Below are 21,996 nucleotides of genomic sequence, written 5' to 3'. Positions count from 1 at the left end.
TTTTGGGGTGACACAAACACTCAGACCACAGCACTAACATCAGTTCAGTATGATAAAGCTGTTTGGATTATCAGATATTCTTCTATTTTCCATAAGTTTCTAGATTAGGAGAGGCGAATGGTAATGAATTTAGAACAGTAGTGTTAAACTTTTTACCTTTTAAATCTCAACTACCAGGTCCTGAGATTAGTTCACAACAATGAAAGAAAATAAATGCAATTCCTTTTGTAGGTAGCAGATACTGGGGCAGTCTTGGCTGTTGCTCTGAATTCCAATTTTAGTGTAGGCTCAAGTTATAAAGTGTAAAGTTTCAGGCCTCTGAGCCCAAGCCAAGCCATCCCATCCCCTGTGACTTGCACGTACATGCCCAGACGGCCTGAAGTAACTGAAGAATCACAAAAGAAGTGCAAATGCCCTGCCTCGCCTTAACTGATGACATTCTACCACCAAAGAAGTGAAAATGGCCGGTCCTTGCCTTAAGCGATGATATTATCTTGTGAAATTCCTTTTCCTGGCTCATCCTGGCTCAAAAAGCTCCCCCACTGAGCACCCTGTGACCCCTCCTCCTGCCCGCCAGAGAACAACCCCCCTTTGACTGTAATTTTCCTTTACCTACCCAAATCCTATAAAACAGCCCCACCCTTATCTCCTTTTGCTGACTCTCTTTTGGGACTCAGCCCGCCTGCACCCAGGTGAAATAAACAGCCATGTTGCTCACACAAAGCCTGTTTGGTGGTCTCTTCACATGGATGCACATGACATAAAGGATCTATATGTGTGTATAATTCTGGAAAGGAAGCTGACAGGTTATAGACTTTAGCAAGTAGTACCTTGTTGGCCAGAATTCTGAGACTACATGGTACATTATTACAATTACGTTTCTAACAAAAAAAGCCTAAGCCTCTTTGACTCAGCACACAGATATCCACACACAGCAATTCCTGGCGTGAAAAGGTGAAAAATGCACTTTTTAGAAATCTTTCTTCAGTGCTACTGCGATTTCCCTCTTCTCCTTCTCCAAAAGACCCAACCAACAAAACCAATAAAAAATCTGGCACTAACTTTCAAATCTTTGGCTGCAATTAGATCTCAATTTGACTCCAAATGTAACTTTTAAAATATTATTGCTTGATTTACAACCCTCAAGTATACATACTTATGTGCATTGTATCAAATGAAAATGATTAAACAGAAGGTTTCATTTTTTTCAATCAAAATCATTATCGACACATGCATTTTTATTCTATTACTTTTCCTCAACGGCCTCCAAGGTTGGATTGATAACCAATATATTTATTACCAAACCTTAAAATAATTTTCTTCAGATTTATTTTATCTTTACTGATGTTCCTTCAAATCTATATTTTAAATAATTTAGATAAATATGTTAGAATTTTAGGAGATATTTGCAAATCCATAATAGATTGCTTGTTAATAAGTCTAAAAGAGTCAATGTTAGGTACCTTTAATTACTGAGGAACACCAAATCTGCAAAATGGTAATTAACTATAGTACAAGTGGGAAATTCTAAATTGGGGGTTTAAAATAAGAAAAGGAAATAACAAATTAAATATTAAGGAAAATGTCCAGTCTTTTGTTTATAAAGGCTAAAATAGAAAAAAAAAAAAATAGCCTGAGTCATTCAAACGACTGGAAAAATACAGTGCTAAAACTACCTAATATAAATCCTCAGCAGTATAAACCTGTGTCTTTTCAAAATAGAACCACAGACATTAGAAAATTAAGACAGGTTACCCAGGGGCTTATCCTTACCAGCCAGCTCTGCGTTGCTCTTATTAATACTATACCCATTAATATATTAATAACATAATTTTAAAATTCTTATCTAAAGTTTTCCTGAAATCATCCCAGGGTCCCTGAGAACAGTCTACATTGGTGAGAAATATTGGATGAATTCCAAGTTTTGCTATTATTGATTTTTAGAGTATTTTGTTTAAGTAAATACTTTGAAAACTTACTTCAATAACTTTCTGAGAATAAGGAGAAATGAATGAGGCAAAGTGTATATTTCACACAGTACAGACACTGATGAGAGCTTCCTATGACACCTAGGAATCTTCTGGTTGGCATCTTTTGGCAGTATTTTCACCGAGGGTATTTTTTTTTCCTTTCAACTCTGGAAATCCTTCCCAAAGTATACGATAACCTTTAAAAAATAACTTTTCCAGATACATAAGACCCATTGTTCAAACAAGAGAATAGGAATAACTATCCTTCCTTGGTAGATTCTTCCACTAACCACTCAATGATCCAGACAACTCATGCATACCCTAAACCTTTATTGAGCACTTCCCACACTTTAGTCACTGAACCAAGCATTGTTAGATAACTTTTCTTTCTTTCTTTTTTTTTTTTTTGAGACGGAGTCTCGCTCTGCCGCCCAGGCTGGAGTGCAGTGGCCGGATCTCAGCTCACTGCAAGCTCCGCCTCCTGGGTTTACGCCATTCTCCTGGCTCAGCCTCCCGAGTAGCTGGGACTACAGGCGCCCACCACCTCGCCTGGCTAGTTTTTTGTATTTTTTAGTAGAGACGGGGTTTCACCATGTTAGCCAGGATGGTCTCGATCTCCTGACCTCGTGATCCGCCCGTCTCGGCCTCCCAAAGTGCTGGGATTACAGGCTTGAGCCACCGCGCCCGGCCTAGAGAACTTTTTCGTTGATTCTTAACATTCACCCCCATGCAATAGGCAATGTTATGCCCATTATGATGTTTTCAGTAATCTGGAACTTAGAGTGATGAGATGTATTGCAATTATTTTTATTATCATACCTTATTTCATATTATTAATTAAAAATTTGAAGCAAATTTTCAATTTCATGACCTTAAATAGACAGAAAATGTTTACTGACAAACTGAAAGCCCTTATTTCCTATAAGATTTTCAGTAAACTATAGAGAGGAATTTTGAACAATATTAATTATTTAAAAATTGTTGTCTTTTCAGGTCATTATTCATATGCTAAATAATAGACTATAGGAAATAGTAATCTAGATATCACTGGCAATATTTTGGATTTAGAAACACCTATGAACAAAGCCAGGGAGTTTTCATTTCTGAATTTTATTACCATGCTAGAAAGTTAATATCAGAGAGTAGATTCTACACCTTTAGTAGTTTGCTTTGTTTTGTTTTAACACACATAGCTCCTTGGTTTTTCTTCCTTTCTTAATAAATAAGGATCTCTTTGGCCAGAATTCTTAGCTATCTTATTTTCAGAAAATATTTAGTTTCCATTTCATAATTTATATCTACCACTTCTCAAGCATTACATAATTTAACTGGATAGTTGGGATAACAATCACTGTGGGGCCAGAGGGAGACGCAGACACAGACAAAAGATGATAGACTAAACACTAGAGGAAAGCTAGCTGAAATGGACAGAGAACTCAATGACCAAATGTAACAGTTAATTAAAACCAGGCATAGTGGCTCATGCCTATAATACCAGTACCTTGGGAGGCCCAGGTGGGCGGGTCACTTGAGGTCAGGCGTTTGAGACCAGACTGGCCAATATGGTGAAATTGCATCTATACTAAAAATGCAAAAACCAGCTGGGTGTCATGGCGTGTACCTGTAATCTCAGCTAATCAGGAGGCTGAGGCAGGAGAATCACTTGAATCTGGAAGGCAGAGATTGCAGTGAGCCAAGATCGCGCCACTGCACTCCAGCCTTGGTGGCAGAGTGAGACCCTGCCTCAAAATAAATACATAAATAAATAAAGTAACAGTTAATTAGGTGGCTCATGAAGGTCAGATATGGATCCTGGATCCTTTACATATTTTGGATGCTTGCTAAGTAAACATTAATTGTAAAAACAAATGGTGGAATCTTGGAGTAAGTCAGTCAAAGGAATATGAATAAGTCAATTGAATTAAATGGCATTACCTATTCTTATATTGATCTATCCACCCATGTAATTCTTACCCTTTAACACATTATATAATTTATATATCTATCATGTTTATATCCTTATCTTCCCCCAGCCCCTCCCACATCTAAGTCTCATAAAAAAGTTATTTTTGTTTATTCACTGATATATGTGCCAGATATCTTAAACAGCAGAACAAATAATAGGTTCCCAAGAAACATTTCTCAAATGAATGAACACATTACTGATAACTAGTTGCAAATCTCTTCACTAAACACAGCATAATTTACAAAAATGAATGCGACACACTTCTAGTCCTCAAATACTTTAGTCTAAAGGGTGATATCAAATTGCTGCAAAATAAAGCAGAAAATATAAGGATTATAAAAGATACATACACAAAGCTTTTCAGGGCAGCACTCTCTACAGGTATACTGTGGGATGTGGGTATTATTCAAGAACTATATATATGAGGAGATATAGATTTAAATTTCCTATTTCCATCAATGAGATTTTTTTTCAGATCAAATTTCCGATTTGAAAATTGCTATAAATTCTGAACTATATGTGGAAAAATGTGACAACGATTCAGCCAGGATTTGCAGCCTGGGTTCACAACACTTGAGTGATTCAGAGAACCTCTAGAGTCTATTTAGCTTAAGGGATCCTTAAGAGGCAAATACAAATTGTTTTTGGAGGAATGTACTTGGATCCTTGGCTTGGCCTCAAAGAATTCTCACCAATAGTTTGTTAAGGACAATTAACATGACATAACCTAGCACACTAAGAGATAAAGTACAATGAGTGAGAACTGGAAGAAATAAAAGAGAGCAGAAACAAATCTCAAAAGTTTTCAAATATAAGACATGTCATCTACAGATGACAAAATAACTATGTTTAATACATTAAAAGAAATACAACAGATTACAAAAATCTGCAAAAAATAAAAACCTAGAAAGTAACCTAGCAGATTAAAAATAATTAAATAGAAACTCTAGAAATAAAAAATGACAATTACCCAAACTTAAAACTCTATGGATAATTAAATAACAGGTTAGACAAAACTGAAGACAGAATTAATGAACTGAAAGTAAGTTAAAATAGATAACTGAGAGGGGAAAAAAGTAGAACTATGGAGGAGAGGTTATGAGATGAAAAGTACAGGAAATAATATTATTCAGTATTACAGATGAGGATGAGACAAATTATGGGTGAATCTATATTTCAAAAAGTGACAGAGAATTTCCAGAACTACTGGAGATATTGATCCTCTCTAGCCTTGGGCATCCTACCCTGACCCTGCTTGCAAATATTTTCATTCATTTACTTCAATATGATGTATAATCACTATTTTCTGTATGCCAAGATATAAAAAGTGCTGGAAAGCACGGTTTTGGGCAGGGGCTGGCAATTTTTTTTTTTTTTTTTTTTTTTTTTTTGTCTATAAAAGACTAAATAGTAAATATTTTAGAAGTTGCAGGGATTATGATTTCTGTTGTGACTCAACTTTGCAGTTGCAGTACAAAAGAAGAAATAGAGAATACATAAACAAATAGGAATGACTGTGTCTGATAAAATTTTATTTACAAAAACATGCAGCAGTCTGTATTTGTGCCACAGGTTGTAGTGTGCAAACCCCTATGTCAGACGGTCAAGGTGAGAATTACAATAAAAAGCACATGGTGCCATTTGATTCTCAATGTTAGCCCAGAGAATTTGTGTTGAGGGCATGATGCAGCATTTCTTGAACTTTATAGCTCATGCTAATGGACATAATGGGTTACTAATAATATTAGAAGCATTTATGTAAACGTTATCAGTTTAAAAAGAATCCACTTATGTGCTAATAAATTTAATAATATACCTTTAAGAAACTAAGCATTTAAGATTTAAAACCATTAAATCTATGATGTAACTTAAAACATTCTAAGAAAATTTTTAAAATTTTGAGAAATTAAAAAGAAAAATGTACCTGAAGAAAGCTGAATTATAATGGCTTTATGAGAAAACACACAATTGCGAATATGAAAAAGCTTCAAAAAGTAGTGTATGGTGTAAACAGAAAAGCAAAAAGTAAAAGCTTCATTTAGTTTCACATTAATAAATCTTTGATTGTATTTCTATTGCTTTTAGAAAATTAAATTTTTTCTATTGCTTTTTGTAATATTTTTAGAAGAGCAGGGTTGCTTTGCAAATAGAAGCAAATATTTTAGCCACAATAAATCTGAAAACCAAGAACCATTCTAAAGTTTGGCATTACTATGTTTGATTATAACATAAATTTTCTTTTTTGGAGATCAAGTAAATTTTACTTTAATTTATAAGGACTAGTATTTTGATAATATAAAGGTCTAGTATTTTCAATTTTTTTCAGTGTAAATATAATCAAGGGACAAAAAGCATAACAGTTTTATAATATTAGATAATTAATGATTGGACCTGAATGGATAATGTAAAGTTCTATGGCATTTTAACATCTTAGATGCAAATTCCAAAAATTTAACTTATCTCCTTCTGCAGTTCTGCAACATACTGACTGCGAATATACCTACTGAGGCAAGGTTACAAGTGTCAGCCAAAATTAGTTATTTTGTTTTACCCCTCTAACTACAGAAAAGAGCAACTACAATACCTTAGGAACTATCCAGTAAAATGGAACATGCTGGCACCGAGAACATATATTGGACATAGAGGCTGCACATAACAATGTTAATTTAGAAGACTGAACATCATACGTTTGTCACACAATTGTGATTTCTTTCTAAAGTATTGACTGTGATAATGTAATCAGTTACATGTTAACATGTAGTAAACAGACCAATCTTTGCTACAAAGGTAACATAATTTCTTGAAGTTAAATAGTTTTCAAATCCTATCTACGGTTAATTGAATCACCAGGAAATTCTAGAAATAGTTTTCTACTGGAATGATGGCTATACGTTGTTAAATATTTTTAATTTACAGACTTTTTTTTTTCATTGCTGCTCACAAAAAGGCTTCAGTTAGGTAATTATGAGTCTGTAGAGGATGTTTCCACATTTCTTTTCAAACAATGAGACCATGGTATTGCTGTTTTACACGGTTATTATTCTTGGTTTATTTCTTAAATGCTTAAATGAAGTCTCCAACAAGACCTCTTCCTTGTTCTTTCTGTTCCTGTATCATACTTGTAAGAAAATTATTTTCTGTTCATCTTAGTTTGGTCCAACTCTATCCCAGTTTGAACAGAGCCGTATAAAAGAGCTTTATCATTTGGTTATTCCCTGCAGGGAAAGGTTGGCTATCCAATAATAGTAACACTTTGTATAAGTATTTAAAATTTCTAAGAGGAACATATTTTTCTTAAGGTATATAATATTGTGTCTTCCTAATGTATAGATATATCAATCATCCACAGAGCAAAGAAAATGATGTCAACTTCCCTGAAATAAGAAGATGAGGTTGAAGTGTTAGTTTTATGTTTGCTAGGATTTATACTGTGAGGTAAACAAAATTTTGACTCCCGGGATGAATGACGAAGGGAGAGAAAGATATTCTGCTTATGAATAAATAAGGATAATGGAAGCAAAGGAGAGAAATTGTTCAATTATTTAGCTTTGAGAGAAAACAAGCCAGTGGCAGTCTCAGTCAAGATGTGACTGTTGCTACTCCTAACTCCAATAAATCAATTTGAAATGAAGAAAAAATGGGGAAGTCTGGTCCTTAGAAACTTTTGTTTTCAACGACAAGATAGGTAAGTAAATTACAAATGGATTGATGAAGCATTCTGAAAACACGTAGTCCTTCACAGACTGGACATTATTAGATGGATTAGTTACAAGATCCATAGAGAAAGACCACAGGCTAATTTAAGGGAGGGAGTATAGGTTTTCCAGGAAATGTAGTCACCACGCATGATCTAATACTCAAAATCCAAATTTAGAGTAGCTCAAAGAATGTGCAAATTATCAATCACTCAAATGATAACTTTGTAAGGCACTTTAAAAGAACATTTAACTAGCTCTCTTCCTAGTCACATACTCTTTCTTTCTTTCTCTTGCCTGATTGCCCTTTCCAGAACTTCCAATACTATGTTGAATAGGAGTGGTGAGAGAGGGCATCCTTGTCTTGTGCCGGTTTTCAAAGGGAATGCTTCTAGCTTTCGCCCATATAGTATGATATTGGCTGTAGGTTTGCCATAAATAGCTCTTATTATTTTGAGATATGTTCCATCAATACTTAGTTTATTGAGAGTTTTTTGCATGAAGCGGTGTTGAAATTATCGAAGGTCTTTTCTGCATCTATTGAATAAAAAATATTCTCCTATTTAAAATAAGTCTATGTCTGAAGTGAGAAAATTACTTTGAATTTATTTCATGCGTCACATACAATGAAGCATTTTCAATATCTTGTTAATTAGTGAGCCAAAACAAAACAAATGTATGTTTCTAAATTGTCTAAAGATGCTTTGTCTAATGATAGTAAAATAAAACACCTTTGTCTGAGATAATCTGGGTAATAGATTACCCTTGGAAATAAAATTAATTGTTTATAATGGATCTTACTACTGTAACAAGCTGAAACATTCTTCCATCAAACTTCCAATGTTAGGTCTAATAATTACTAGAAATATTTATCAACTGATAAAATCAAATAGAGATGGGAATAATTCTTAGATAGAAAATGTACTTAGGAAACATGCAAACATTCATTATTTTATCAAAGTAGCCAATAAATATTTATCGAATGTATTCTACATGCAGGTATAGTAGGTACCAACAGTGTAGTGATGAATAAGAAAGACAAAGTATTTCTTTTATGGTGCTTATTTTCTATTGAGGAAGACAGGTGGTAACCAAACAAAAATAAGAAAAAGGAATGCGTGCTGTGAAAGTATAAAATGGGGTGATATAAAGAGAACGACAGGGCAACATTTTGGATTAGGTGGGCAGAGATATCCTCAGGGAGAGATGTACAATGAGATACACAGAAGCACAGTTTATAGACTAAAATTAATGATAAATCATGCCAGTAGTCATTGACATAGAGAACAGTAAATCAACTTTGATATACCTATACAATGCAGCAGATACAAGGAATGAAATATAGGTAGTGTAAAATAAATTTTCCAAGATATTTGTTGAATTTCGAATTGGGATTGTCAAGTGTTCATACAATATGAAAACATTTATTTAAAAATAGTGTGAATGTCTATGAATACATATGTCAATATATAAATGGATGTATGAAATTAGGAACAACAAAATGTAAATAGGAATGATCTTAGAGATCTGGGTGGATGTGGAGGCCCAAGATGGTGATGATCAGTGGGGCTCTTTACATTAACAGTTCCACTTTAAAGTTTTACAAGTAAAAAATACTCGTGCATTACTTTTGAAATAAAAATCAATTTTTAAAATTAAAAATAACAGCAACTTGATAAACCAAAATTAAAGCACAACTTCTAATTTGAACTTTATTACTGCAATCTTGAAAATATTTAAGTCAGCCCTTTTCTGTAAAAAAGAAGTAGCACTTTCTCTTCACTACTAACTATATTTACAGGACCTATACTCAAATTCAATATCATTACATCAATAAAACTATTGTGTATATATAAATATAGTCAAAATAGAAGAACAAATATGAAGAAAGGAAACAAAGTTGTCTCAGCCTTCATTGTTTAAAGCTCACCCAGAAAAACACTTTTAATAATGAAACAATCTAGCGAAAACTGTGATGGGAAAGGAGTTCTGTCACAATGGGAAGGTTTTTGATCACTTTTCGGATACATCAAGAAAACATGAACTACACCGATCCCTTGAGATTATCTTCTTTGAAAGACAACTAAACACATTTCCTCTCCCTGGGTAGTTTTCTTCAAGGACAATTTAGAAGTTGAATTTTGTAAAGCTGAGACATTCTTCGTGATGGCTAACAGTCATCTTATTGGCAGATGTTAGGGAGGTGTGATTGATTCCTCAGGTGAATGCTGACCTCAGAAACCAATCGTTTTATAGATTCAACTTAACACCTTATACTGTCTATGAAAAGTAGCCAACAGGAGGCACAAAATAAGGGACTATCTCTTGTAGTGTCCCTTTAATAGTCTTAAGGGACTTTTGAAATAACTAACACTTTCCCCTGTTTAGATCAACAAAGAAACAGATTTTACCCAGTAAAAAAAATAATAATAAAACTACATCAAAGTTGCTTCTTATTCACAGAGACATGGAAACTAAAATCAGGAGTGGCACATGTATACATATGTAACAAACCTGCACGTTGTGCACATGTACCCTAGAACTTAAATTATAATAAAAAAAATTAACTAATAAAAAAGATAGCACATGTTTCTTGGGCAGAAAATATTCAACTAGATTTTTATAGCATTTTATTCTTCCCTTGGCTATGTAACACACTAAGTACACCTTAGATTATACCACCAAATTCTTCTCTGGCTAATGGTAGAGAGAGAAAGCTTGCAAAAATTTTACTATCATGGATTTGTCTGTAAAGTTCCAAAAAGAAAAAAAATAATAATGACATCAGTAAGGCTATCCAGCTCATGTTATCACCAGGGCAATTTGGAATTCTCTGTACTTAACTATTGGGCTGGACGAGAAGTAGAGGATACCCAGAGTATCAGAACCTATAGCAAAAAGGGTGTTTAATATTAATTGTAATTTAGACTATGTCAGCATCCTAGGACTGAGAAAATTGTCTGAGAGTTCGATCTTTTCCTAGAGATTCTAAGAATGTTCCTCTTCTAGACTCTCTGGTGAGAAACAAGTAGCATCACAAAACCTCAGATGTAGATCATATCGGGGTGAAGAACACCAGGAACATTCTTAGAATACATAGAGTCCAACAATATGGTGCTTCATCTGACAGCATATATAGAGTGGTATTAGCTTTTGGGATTGATTGATATTTATCTCCCCTCATGCAAAATCAAACCAAACCAAAAAATAAAAGTTGTAACCTACCTAAGTATTTAAAGTATAGGAGTCTAACTAAGACTTAACTACAGATTTTTCTGCTCTTTGAGACATCAAAATCTCATAGGATTATCAATAAAATAAAAGTGATTTTGATGAGCTATATTGCGATTACTTCTACAAACAACAACAACAACAAAAAAATGGAAGAATTACACTTATTTAGTGCAATTATTTTTTCTGCCTGAATTCAAAAATATACAAATAAAAAATTAAATGTCACTCAATGTTTTTATGACCAAACAATTTGGAAGGACCATATAAATATTGCATTACTCTGATAATAGATTCAAGGTCATGTGAGTAATACATTGGCTAAATGACCATAGAGCTTGCTATTTTATTCTGCAATGCTAAGCTGAATTACTAGGGCAAGATGTAAAGATGGCATTCAAGCCTCTATAAATTCTAAAATATCAGAGCTTTTAAAAATTCCTCATGGAATTCACATTGCAATGTGCCTTACACATTAGGTAATGCAATCCTATCTTGAGATGCAATCTGATGGCATCATTACACACAAACACATTCATCATGCTGTACCGAAGATTCAGAAAGAGAATGTTTTTTATTTCTCTGAATGCAACATCCCACTGACTTATATTCCTGTTAACTAGCAGGTAGTTGAAATAACTTAATGGACTTTGAATATTTAGCCCAAAGTAATGTAGGAAAACATCTGTCACTTACGTTTTGGCGTCATCCCACAATACACAATAAGGATTCAAAGTACCCTAAAAAAAAGCAAAGAAAGAATGCATGTATCTTGAGTACATATTATAAAAAGATTGAAGGATTACGTGAAATAGAAACAGAATGGAAGATTTCTTATCTTGTGGTAAGAGATACTTTAATGATTTATTTTCAATTATTTATAAGAAATTTGCATTTCCTTTCTCATAGATTTAGTGACCCATTTTATAAAGTTCTATGAAAACAATATCTTTATTCCAAACACTCTAACTTCTATTTAGTTTTCCTGGAAATTAAAAGTGAAGCTTTCATATACCATAAGTCTATATTTTGATGATTTTGATTTTATACTTATGTCTCTAAAACATTAGTTGCTAGATTACTTTCTTTAAGATCATAGTATTCACAATATTGAAATCACAGTGAAATATCCTATAGTATGCACATGTATAATCATCACCACTACCTCCTCGTCAGCCTCTAGTTGATGTTTCCTAGAGACAAGAGGTGTCCATTTCTTGAGTTTGTTGACTTGCAATATCAACTTAATTAGCATATTATATTTATATAGGATAATGTCTAATGAAATTTTAAGTGAAAATGCTAGATTTTAAATTTATTTCAATAATTGTGAATTGAGTACCTGCCGTGACCTTCAAGATAACACCATGGGTTTTTCACACTGTATTATTCAATGTACTTCTGTTTTGAAGAGTTCTAATATATTTAGATACATGTATCTACAGATTCTGTCATATGCCTGAAAAATCTTCTCTTATCCATTAAACATACACTGCTGGTTTGAAGTCCTCTCATCCTCAACATGACTAATTTCCTGGAGCATACACTTTTAAAGTGTATTTAGGCAAATCACTCACTTGTGTCTGACCTGTGCACAGCAAAGCACTACCACTGCCTCTCCAAATCAGGTGCCATCTTCCTAATAATGCAAACTAAGATTGTATTAGATATTTGGGTAGACTCTTCCTGAGCTAGATAAGTATTACTCATACATGGCAATCTCTGCTGAGCTTTTAAAATCCTGATTTTGGCATCCCACACATCCAGTATTATTTTTAAGCTTTGTGTCATTACAGGATTAAAAAACCAAACATGATTATCTATGTCTTCATCCAACTTAGTTATTGATAATAATAATTAACAGACCAAGGCAGTTAAAAGAGTCCTGAGGCCGGGCACGGTGGCTCACGCCTGTAATCCCAGCACTATGGGAGACCACGGCGGGCGGATCAAGAGGTCAGGAGATGGAGACCATCCTGGCTAACACGGTGAAACCCCGTCTCTACCAAAAATACAAAAAACTAGCCGGGCGTAGTGGCGGGCGCCTATAATCCCAGCTACTCAGGAGGCTGAGGCAGGCGAAGACGTGAACCCGGGAGGCGGAGCTTGCAGTGAGCTGAGATGACGTCACTGCACTCCAGCCTGGGTGACAGAGCGAGGCTGCGTCTCAAAAACAACAACAACAACAACAAAACATACAGTCCTGAAACAGGCCACTGCCTTCCTTCCACAGGTGGAAACAGTCCCTCATAGACAGTAAGCTATGACCCAGCCCTCAGGCTTCAGTGTTGTCTACAAATAGTTAATCACTGGAGTGTATCTGGGAAAGAAACATCTTTGAAAGTCCAGAGAAGTTCTTTTGGAGATGTGCCTTTCTAAATGCTGTTTGATGGGTCCATTCAAAATTTTTGCTAGAAATAAATAGTAAGATCGCTGTTCTAAAACACATGAAATTAACTCAAACCTTACATATTATTCATTTTAATTGGTACATGACTATAATATTGCAGCATCCCAGTTATTCTAAAAATTCCCTGAAAGACCACATGTCCAAGGTATCTTGGATATTTTTTTTAAGCAATCAGAAAATGCATTTGGTTTTGTTTCCCATTCTTCCTTTAAAATTTATTTAGTAAAAAATGATCTTTTTCTTGCTTCTGGATGGAAATTTAGTCATAATTTGAAACAAACAAACAAACAAAAAAAAAACTTCCAAAGTTTTGAGTCACTCTTAAATAATAGGTTTTGGTTGTCACATTAAATCACGATCATCATGTCATTAGCAATTGAAAATGATCTGTTACAAACAATAATCAAAACACAGAACCTTATTGAATGTCAGATCATCTTCCCTTCTCCAGATGAAGGCCTGGGCAGAGGTGGGGCATGACTCTGCCAGTGGCCAGGGTGGTAGAGGGGTGAGGGAGGGGAGGTAAAGGAGGCAAAAGGTTTTCACCTGCCTGCTAAGGTCCAAAGCCAGTTCTGAGCAATCTGGCCCTATTTGATGATTTATGTTGACTCTTCTCACTGAGACAGCCAGGTGGGAAGGGCTCCCTGACAGAACCCCCAAGGCCTGAGCACTGTGAGGAATGTGCAGTTGGGTGAGCCTTGGGAGGTTCACACCATTTGCAGGGGAGGAGCCTGGCCTCTCCTCTCCTGGGGTGGAAATTGGAATTCAATCAGCCAGGCAGGAAGCCAGCTAGCAGGACTCTGGCTTTGCGGAGGGTCCCTGTTTCATTTTTATCCCCTCTTTTCCCAATAAATTCCATTTTTTTTCTCACCCTTCAAAGTGTCTGGAAGCCTAATCTCTTGTGACCATGTAATAATAATCCGGCTCTTAGCTTAACTAAGGAAAAAGTCCCACAACATCGCCAGCACTTGCGTGGATTCTCAGGAGACTCCCTTGCTGAGCCCTATTGGTAGTCACACCTGTTGGGGCCTCTCCTGCTGGGTACTTCTTACCTCCCTGCAGCTTCTGCCCTTTGACGGGGTGGAATCTTATTTCGAAATGCTCATATCTCCCTACACTATGCTCCTAAAGTATAATAACACTGTCTTTCCTGAAAAAAGGTCATAGTCCTATAGAAGTTGATGAGAAACATACACATGGAATGTTCCTATAGCAATCCAAGCAAAATGTTTACATAAATATCACTAGCCATAGTTTACTGAGTAAAGGACAAATGAGGGAATGGAGCGTCATGGTCTATGCTAGTCAGCACAAGTTTCATAGACGAAATGGGTTATTATCTGGTTCCTACAGCAGGCATAGATCTAGATGTTCTAAGGAAGGAAGGGAATGGTGTATTAAATTGGTTTCTTCTCTATCTTATAAGATCCTGTCTAGTCTTACCTGAATTTTTCATATAGCTTGTGACTTTCTGATAAACCCACAGCACAGCCAAAATGCTGTCATAAAGTTATGCTATATTTACCTAGGGCTTTATTCAAAGGAGCTCAGATAACCTTATAGAAAAAAAATTATCCTTGTAACATCACAGTGAAGAGTATGGGAGTATGCATTTCAAGGATACAGAAACCAAGTGCAGCTTGAGGAACTTGCGATAACAGATCCATTAAATCTAATTGGCTGATTTTAATGATGTATAATGTAGGATAAATCTTTATATAAACTAAGATACTGACTATAGGCTTAATATTTCACAATGATTGTTCACAGTAGGGCCACAACAACAACAACAACAACAAAATAGAAAAGAAACAACATGTAAACTTAATTGTTTGGATACTTCTTTCCTTTTTATCACCCTAAAGAAACTGATTTATTCTTCAAAAAAGGTTTCAAAATGAGAAATGCTTCTTCTAATCTTTTTCCATGACTTTGTCAACATTCAGTTTTATTCTCCATGTTCTTCACCTCTTACTTCTTAGATCCTGCTGCATGCTTCTCTTTCTTTTTGTGCTTATGGAAATTTAAACACCATACATGTGAGCATTATTATAGGTTCCAAAATGCATCATTCAATCTTAGGTTTCACTACACATTCTGGGATACACACCATAAACATCTATTCTAGTATGGTCACCAATATGTGAGACTGTGAGCTAAGGTCAATAGTTGGAACATTTGAAGTTTAGAAAAATAAGCAGAACAAACAAATGAGAAAAAACTTAGTACCTGAAAACACTAGTCACTTAAACAATAAGAATGTGAGATGGAAAAAAAAGTAACCAATGATGAATGGATTCTAAATATTAAAGAAAAGAAAGCTGGCTACAAGGTTTTGCTGAGTAAGTACCTGTAAAATATTTGTTATAATTTTCATTTACTTTCCTCAAAGGGACTCTGTTACAAGATCTGTTATGAGGAATTCACAGAAAATCAATAACGGGAAATAGTCCAATATAAAAAAAATGTAATGGCAGGGTGAGAGGAAAAGAGAGAAGCTAAGTACTAATCTGTAGAAGTAGATTTAACAAATGCAGTAAACTAAGAAAACAAAAATTCTCAGGTAAACAAGACAGATGGGTTAAAGAAGATTAATTTACCAAACTATCAATAAATAGTATTTATTGATCTACCAAATGGTAATACTGCACATATTTGGACACTTTTGAAAAGGAAATACTATTCTTGACAAACATATTTTTGTCAAAACAAACAAACAAAAACTGCCACTCTTGGTTCCATTCAAAACAGCATAGCTGAATTCTACATGTTTCTACTTACTCACTTTTAAGCATTTAAAAAATGCACCACTGCCCAAATTTCTAATTGCTGTAGATGTTCTACACACCACTCTCGAGTGCCTTCACTATTTTCTTTTACTTCTCTCCTCTGTTCCAATATCAACCAAATAAATATATTTACTTAATAGTAGAATATATCACTAGCTTTGCCAATGTATTTCAATGGGTGGTTCTCCCTTTTGTTGGACTGCATGACTTTTTTTTTCTTATTTATAAAATAGATGATCTGGACATCTTTTCTAGCCCTCACTCTCAATGATTCCAGAAATTCATTTTATTCTTTCAAAACTCTCTTCTAAGTCTTTTTAAGGAAATACTCAACTATGTTATATTACCCTCACAAAGTGCAGAAGTCAGAAGAGATAGCAGGCAGATGATCACAACAAGTCTAACCATTCTGCAACCATTCTGAATTCATTTACTAAACACCTGTTACATTCCAAGAACCATTCAAGGCACTGTGATACAAGGATGAGCAAAACTAAGTCCCTGCCTCATGTATTTCACCATAGTGAAGGGCAGAGAGAGAGAGGTATGACTAGGTACGACTAGGGAAATAGAGTGGATAGTACTTTTGTTTATTAAGAAAGCTTCATCAGTAAGATTATCTTTGAGAAGAGATCTGAAACAAGTTGGTTGCAGAAAAGATAATATTATCACAATACAAATGACCAAGTTTCTATAAATTTTCCTTGGTGTTTTAAATTTTAAATACATTCAATGCATATGCTACTTTAATCACACTCTTGCTATCTTAATGATGCTTTCAAAGTGTTTTCTCTGGACCTACTTCAGAATAAACTGGGATGAATACTAAAAATGTGGATTCATTAGCAATAGGAATGTTAAGGTTGAGGCTAAACGTAGAAATCTCCATTTTAATAATGACAATCTTGCCTCTCCGTAATTTTTTTCACACCAAATTTAGAGAATCATTGCTCATGATACACATGGCAGAAATAACGTGCTGAAAACATTTAAACCTACTCAGTAATTTTGAAATAATACAATGCATTACTATTTATCATAGTCACCGTTCTGTGCAATAGATCATTAAAGTGTGTTCCTCCCGTCTACTGAAATCTTGTGAGGTGATGGATTTGTTCATTACCCTGATTTAAGCATCCTATATTGTAAACATATATGAAAACCTCTCATTGTACCCCACAGATCAATACAATTATTATTTGTAAATTACAAATACAATTGCTTAAAAAAAGAAATAACGTGGTTACTCTATTTTTACTCAGATGTTTGAATGCTTGGTGGTCATATGCCATAATAAACTACTAATCTTGAAACTTCAGAACTTTTTTGCACCTTCACAGCCTCCTTGAAACAAAAATAATCTCTTTTCTGTGGAGGCAAAGCAAGTAAATAGGCAAAGCAGCTAAGGGCAGGATGAAGGGCAGTGACTTCATCGTAACTATTTGACATTTCCAGTGCTCTGAGTTAGATGTTACAGAATGAATTTTTCTGTCACATTGTTCAGTGAGTTGGACATTGGTCTCTTGAGTGAAGTGGAGAAAGACTCTTCAATTGACACTGTATTGTCTGTCTTTAATTTCCTAAATCTTAGATGGCAAGGCATTACTTTAAAATGACCTGGATTTTGCTAAGTTTATCCTCTCTTTCTCCACTAAAGATTAATTGTTATTATTGTATATAACTACCCAAATAGATTTTGGAGATTCCTCAAGAATATTTCCAGTTTGCATAACTGGATCTGCAAAAGACTAATTCATATCTTGTGCATTTTATTTATTTATTTATTTATTTATTTATTTTGAGAGAGAGAGTCTCACTCTGTAGCCCAGGCTGGAGTGCAGTGGCGTGATCTTGGCTTACTGCAACCTCTGTCTTCCGAGTTCAAGCCATTCTCCTGCTTCAGCCTTCTGAATAGCTGGGATTACAGGCGCCTGCCACTGAGCCTGGCTATTGTTTTTTTCTTTTTGTATTTTTAGTAGAGATGGGGTTTCACCATCTTGGCCAGGCTGGTCTTGAACTCCTGACTTCATGATCCACCCGCCTTGGCCTCCCCATAATTTTAATGATATTTTAGAAGGACACATTCAAAAAATCTCAGGAATTGCTAAGGGAAGCAAGACATTAGTAGATGTAAATTTTTCCACAGTCAAATCTATCACAGGTCACTAATAGTTGATCAGTGAGAGGGACCTATTTCAGGGTCATGTCTTTTAACATATGAACAGTTCTATAGGGCCTTAAAGAGTAAAACACCACACAAGGAGATGCAGCAGTGAAAAAATACAATATAAAACTCAACAGGAAGTAATCTCCTGGATGTTCTTCTCTAATATTTTCTCAAAGTTATGATAAGTACTGTTTCATATTTTAGTATTTTAAATGATACTTAGAAGGAGCTAAATCTGGGTCTTATGTTCAGTTTTTAAGGGATAGCTGTTGTGTACCTAAAGCCTAAAAAGACACATTTAGAATACAATACTATACTCTTACTTGTTAGGAAGTTGGAAATGTAGATAATTTGGATGAATTTTATGAGGATTGTCATCACATTGAAAACCAGATAAACTAAGATGGAATGAAAAAAAGATGGCTTTAGCTAAAGCAGAATTACATGAAGGCCACTGAAGTGAGAAATGCAGAATACTATTTTTATCAGAACGAGTCCCATCCATGTTACATAGCTATTCACAGAAAGTTGGCAGCTATTTGATTGGAATCCAAGGAGAGGACACATATTTAATATCACTTCTGCTATATAGTTAGTAGCCTACATTAACCAGATGACACTATTTTTATAGATAGGATAACAGCTTGCTTCTCTAATTTCTGAGATATATCACTAACCTGCATTATTTCCAGAGGACTACTTTCCACTTGTCATATGGGAAGCAGCAAAAAGTAGAACTATCATGAGGACATTTTTACACGTGTATCCTTCAAAGAAAATCATTGCCTCCACGTATATGTCTCAGAGTGCCCTACCTGCATGTGATTACATCATTTCCAGTAATGGCTGCATAAAGTCTGGTGTACCTCTCAGCAAACAAATGGGTCTTCTAGAGTTAAAAATGTTCAAGTATTTAATATTAATTAATGTGGCAAACAGCTTTAATAAATAAATTAAATAACTAGATTTTATATTAATGTGGCAATAACTTTAATAAATAAATTAAATAACTAGATTTTATATAGGTACAACATATAGCCTATGTCTTTTTCTTTTACATCCAAAAGGAATATAATAATATGTCCTAATAATAATTATATAGGGCTATAGCAGAGACAAGGGCAGTCACACAGAAGTTCCTCTTGATATGTAACACACATATGCCTTTTGACATGCACTCACACAAACATCCCTTCTGACTTGTAACACAACACAGTCATAGGTTCTGGGGATTAGGATGTAGACATTTTTGGAGGAGTCACTATTCTGCTTATCACACAGGGGTTGACAAACAATAGCCCATGAGCCAAATCTGACCTGCCATCTGTTGTAAATTACTTTTTATTGAAATACAGCCACACCATAGTTCAGTGGATGTGACAGAAGCCATTAAGACTCTCATGCCTGAAATTCTTTAGTCTCAGACTTTTAACTAAAAAAGTTTGCCGACCCCCTGCTCCAACAATAGCACAATCATAGTGAAATGTTTTTAAAGAATATCAATTATGTATTATTAATATAAATAAACTAAATTTGAAACATGAGAAGGATGTCTACTCAAGTTAAGAAATTTAGGCTATAACCAAAAAATGTAGCTAGAGAGCAATTTCTATCTCAATTTCAGTTGTTGGAAGAGCCTTCAATCTACTTGTCTAGTAGCATTTCAAGACTCTCTAAAAAAGTTACCAAGAACTGTAAACAGACAAAATATCAGAAACCACTTCCAAATGTATAAAGCTAGGGCAAAAAAGTAATTCAAAAAGTAAAGGCATATCAAACAACCGTTTGTGAAAATTACGGATGCACACACTGAACTTTTTAAAGTTTTGCCAAGTAATTTTTAAATCCTTAGGTTATTAACCTTTATATTCATGAAAATACCCAGCGATGAATGTTGGAATTTCTTTTCATTGTTTCTCATGTTTATAATGAAGACAGGCATATTCATTACAGTTGTCACTGTGTTTTCCACTATGATTTACAAAGGTCATAGGGTCACGGTTAATTTTCATTTAAAATTACTTTATACACAAAAAACAAATTTCTTTAATTTGTTAGCTTCATACTATTAGGATGCATGCAAATATGGCAAAGAAAACAAAACCTACAAGCTCAAATTCTCATTAGATCAATTTGAGAACTACAAACATAATGTTTATGTCAACCCTGAAAGACAGCAGCAGCACCCTACCTACATCATTTGGAGTTGATGCCCAGAGGAAAAAAAAAATTTAAAGCCAAGATGAAACTGCAGGCTAGTGTGGTCCACTCTATCTTTCCATTTGAAATGGAACTACATAAAAACTTCATTTGGGAAAAGTATGCATTTTCAGGCTTGCAAAGTTGATAGAGCATAAGATAACTAAAATGCATTTACCTTCTTTTTCTTCTAACTCATCTTTAAATATAAAGATGTTATTCACCTTGGAAAGTCACAGTAGGCCTAGACCTGTCATACACAAGTGATCCTAATAGTATATGTGTTTGTGTACATAGGGATCTATTCTATTGCACTCATTGGGCCTCAAGAATTATTTTCAATAAGATGATTATCTTTCCTTATGCATTATAGGATCTAAAAATTTGATGAGTATAAATGTCACTCTTAAGTGATATAAAAATTTTTTTGGGGGGAGGAGAAAAAAGTTTGATATTTCTTAAAAGCCATTAATTGTTATGCTTAAGCACTAAAGATCACATACCTTGACTTTATAGGTCATGACAATGAAGCCATCAGCCTGAAAAACTGAACTAAGAACAGTGTCTTACTAATTAATGACATAATCTGGTTAACGTTGCAATTGGCTTTGCTAAACACAATTTGGAATTGCTAGGTTCCATATTTTATTACCTATTCCTATCAGTTTCCAAGAGCCTTATTATATTTAACATGTTGTAAATGCTATTTGTTAAAAAGCTTTCTGAGACACATTTTTAAAAGAAAATGTTAACAGGCTTTTCCTGTTAACTCACTATAACTCACTGTAACTACTAATTCCCATTCGTCCTTTCTTTTTTCACAAGACATTTTAATAAAATGTAACTTTCAAGTTATTCTTTCCTGAAAGTACAATGGATACTTTTGATATAAGAAAATAGGTGACAGTAGACAGATTTGATATTACAGATACATCATTTCTAAAAAATTTTGCAGGCAACAAAAATGGGCATGCATATGTATATATATGCATATATACATAACTGTATATATTAATATATATGTGGGTGTATATGTGTGGAGGTTGGAGGTGGGGGTGTGTGTGTGTATATATATTAGTTGTCTCTTGTTATCCGTAGGGGTTGGTTCCAGAACCCCTTGCAGATACCAAAATCCATGGATGCTCAAGAATCTTATATATATTTCCATATAACCTATCCACAGTCTTTCATACACTTGAAATCATCTCTAAATTGCTTAAAAGACCTAATACCATAATACAGTGTAAATACTATGTAAATAGTTTTTATACTATATTTTTACCTTTGTATTATTTTTATTGTTGTACTGTTATTTTTAATTTTTTTCCAAATATTTTTCATCTGTGGTTGGTTGAATCCACAGATGCAGATACTGAGGGCCAACTGTATATAGTTCTAATAAATTTCAGTCTGCATATTTAAGATCTATTTTTTCTTCACATTTCAGCTAACATTATATTTCAAAATGGACCTTTTTTTGTCTTCTCTTCAATGGAAATAAACTAATCTCAGTACATAGAATATATTTTTATAAGATTGGTAATAATATTATGATATTCAATACATAAA

At 34.3% G+C, this 21,996-nt stretch overlaps 1 protein-coding gene across 2 annotated transcripts in view; it reads right to left on the bottom strand.

The window, feature by feature from the left end:
• The window catches only part of ADGRB3 (adhesion G protein-coupled receptor B3), a 783,011-nt gene that overhangs the window by 311,929 nt on the left and 449,086 nt on the right, over positions 1-21,996 (bottom strand). For both annotated transcript variants that reach the window (XM_010371613.2, XM_010371622.2), the window contains one exon: positions 11,559-11,602. In XM_010371613.2, coding sequence (XP_010369915.1) covers positions 11,559-11,602 — 44 coding nt within the window. The remainder of the gene's footprint in view (positions 1-11,558; positions 11,603-21,996) is intronic.

This window comes from Rhinopithecus roxellana, chromosome 4, assembly GCF_007565055.1.
Source record: "Rhinopithecus roxellana isolate Shanxi Qingling chromosome 4, ASM756505v1, whole genome shotgun sequence".
In the NCBI taxonomy this organism is placed as follows: Eukaryota; Metazoa; Chordata; class Mammalia; order Primates; family Cercopithecidae; genus Rhinopithecus; species Rhinopithecus roxellana.
Note: the sequence above shows the minus strand (reverse complement) of the source record. Positions and strands in the feature narration are given on the sequence as shown.